The sequence below is a fragment of the Arvicola amphibius genome, chromosome 13 (genome assembly GCF_903992535.2).
Source record: "Arvicola amphibius chromosome 13, mArvAmp1.2, whole genome shotgun sequence".
Lineage (NCBI taxonomy): Eukaryota > Metazoa > Chordata > Mammalia > Rodentia > Cricetidae > Arvicola > Arvicola amphibius.
Genome location: NC_052059.1, coordinates 68,746,604 through 68,748,941, shown reverse-complemented (window position 1 = coordinate 68,748,941; position 2,338 = coordinate 68,746,604). Strand labels below are relative to the sequence as shown.

General features: G+C 48.6%; 1 protein-coding gene across 1 annotated transcript; it reads right to left on the bottom strand.

The window, feature by feature from the left end:
• Positions 1-712: 712 nt before the first annotated feature.
• LOC119800521 (olfactory receptor 6S1) lies at positions 713-1,708 on the bottom strand. Its single transcript, XM_038310721.1, has one exon. The coding sequence runs from the start codon at positions 1,706-1,708 to the stop codon at positions 713-715; it is 996 nt and encodes a 331-aa protein (XP_038166649.1).
• Between the last annotated feature and the right edge of the window lie 630 nt (positions 1,709-2,338).

Below are 2,338 nucleotides of genomic sequence, written 5' to 3'. Positions count from 1 at the left end.
CAGCACCCATGATGGCCTCTGAGGGTCTTGATCGGGTTCACTTTCTTTGCCAGTTAAAGAATTATTATAAGGCAGGAAAAAAAATCTCTCAAGTGGGACACACAGCAGTAGAGAAATCTCAGCAATGAAAATGGGAGCAGACAGGGTCAGTTGAAAAAAGGTGTTTGTCAGGGGTTGAGAACACACACATACTTCAGACACACAAAGAAAAAGACCTTCTATGAAAGAGAGGGCACCCAAGTAGCAAAAAACAAACAAACAAACAAACAAAAAACCCGGTCTTCTACAAGGCTAGGGTCTCTGAAATCTCTAAAGAGTGTCCCTCCTCTGATGGGCTGATCAGTTCAAAGAAAGATGAAAGACAGAATAGTCAACTGGCCCATAACTGTTGTATAACAGTCCGTCAGCCGAGGGCCAGAAGGGTGAGGAAGAAGCCAGCCGTCTTGGGAGTGGGCCACCTCTTACCTAGCACGGCCCCTCGCTGTGTCTGCCCACCAGAGAATCTAATTCCTGCTCTCTGATGTGCACGCCTCATTCCCCCACACAGACACATAACTAAAATAAAAATAAAAATATTAAAAATAGCGCGAGCTGGTATTCCTGGGCATAAGGTAGAGTTTTACCTGAGAAGGAACTTTAGAGTGGGCGTCTTTGACGCTCTCTGTGGCTCCCTCCATGACAGAGGGGATGCAGGGATCCGAGTCCCTTTATCTCAGCTCGCTGTCTTCTTCCTCAAACTTTCTGAAAGGAAGGAATTTTCCGAGAGCTCTGCTCTGACCTTCCTGAACATGTCTTTCAAAGCTTCCTTGACTCGATCGTTGCGCAAGGCATAGATCACCGGGTTCAGCAGGGGCGTCACAAAGGTGGTTATCACAGTCACTGACCAGTTTGCGTCCACAGAGCCGCTCTGGGACGGCCTCACATAGAGAAAAACGGCACTGCCGTAGAAGAGGGTGACCACCATCAGATGCGAACTGCAGGTGGAGAAGGCCTTCTGCCGGCCCGAAGCGGAAGGAATCCTCAGGACAGCCAGGACGATTCGGCCATAGGACCCGGCGGTGATGGCGAGGGAGGACACAATGACCACAAAGGCGAGAGCAAAGTCGGCCTCCTCCAGTTTCGCGGTGTTGGCGCACGCCAGATGAAGCAATGGGCCACTGTCGCAGAAGAAATGCTGCACCACAGCACCCTGCCTGCAAAAAGGAAGCAAGGCCACTGCCACTGTGGGGCCGAGCACAGGGAGGAGTCCCCCTACCCAGCAGGCCAGGGCTACACGAAAGCACACGGCGCCACTCATGAGCAAGGGGTAGTGCAGAGGACGGCAGATGGCCAGGTAGCGATCCACAGACATGACCGCCAACAGCAGGAACTCGGAGGCCCCGAGAAAGAAGTAAAAATAAAACTGAGCGATGCACGCAGCAAAGGAAATGGTGTGTTGCTTCGAGAGAAAATTGCTCAGCATCTTAGGAATGATGACAGACGTGATCAGAATCTCTAGGCAGGACAAGTTACCCAGGAAGAAATACATGGGCGTCTGCAGACGCTGATCGGCGCCTACCACCCCCACAATCAGCACGTTGCCTGTTAGAGTCAGCAGGTAAATTAGAAAGAACACAGAGAACAGTTCCACGTTTGTACTGTTCAGGTTCGGGAAGCCTGCCAGGATAAACTCTGTAGTCCCATCGCTGTGGTTCCCACATGGAGCCATTGTGATCTCTTCCACCTGTAAGACAATATGAACGTGGTTGTGATGGAGGAGCGTCCTGCCACTCATTCTGAAACCCAAGGTCGTTATCTGATTACAAAGCAGGAGAAATTTCCTCTAAAAGGCAGCTCGCTCTTAAGAAACTTTCAGGAACCTGTACCTCCACAAGTCTCATTCTCAGATCTTGACAGCTCTTCGTGGTGAAGAGAAAACTCTCTCTGAACCTCTGAATTGGGTGAAAATATGAGGACATGATTCTGGGCAGAAACAGACCTGCGGCTGTCTTCTGTCTCTGCTTCCTGGGCTAAGAACACTGGGTTCCTCGGTTGCATTTTTTTTTTTTTTTTTTTTTTTTTTTTTTTGGTAAGGAGCAAGTGAAATAACAGGACACAGGATTCAAAAGAGTTTCCCATGCCAACCTAACAAATGAAGTGGATGAGAGTCAAAATCTAGGCCTGGCTTGCCACCACATTGGAAAGATGATCAAGGAATGGAGCCCTTGTTACATTTCAATTACCTGACTAAACAATTAGCAGTAGAAGCTGAGCCATTTTATACACCAATTCTCCCTTTTATGGAGAATTTTCACAATGAACGAAGAATTTAACCAAACTCAGATTTCCACAAAATGCT

Bases quoted from the DNA above. Each gene is read 5' to 3' on its own strand.
- LOC119800521 (XM_038310721.1), bottom strand. From the start codon at position 1,708: ATGGCTCCATGTGGGAACCACAGCGATGGGACTACAGAGTTTATCCTG.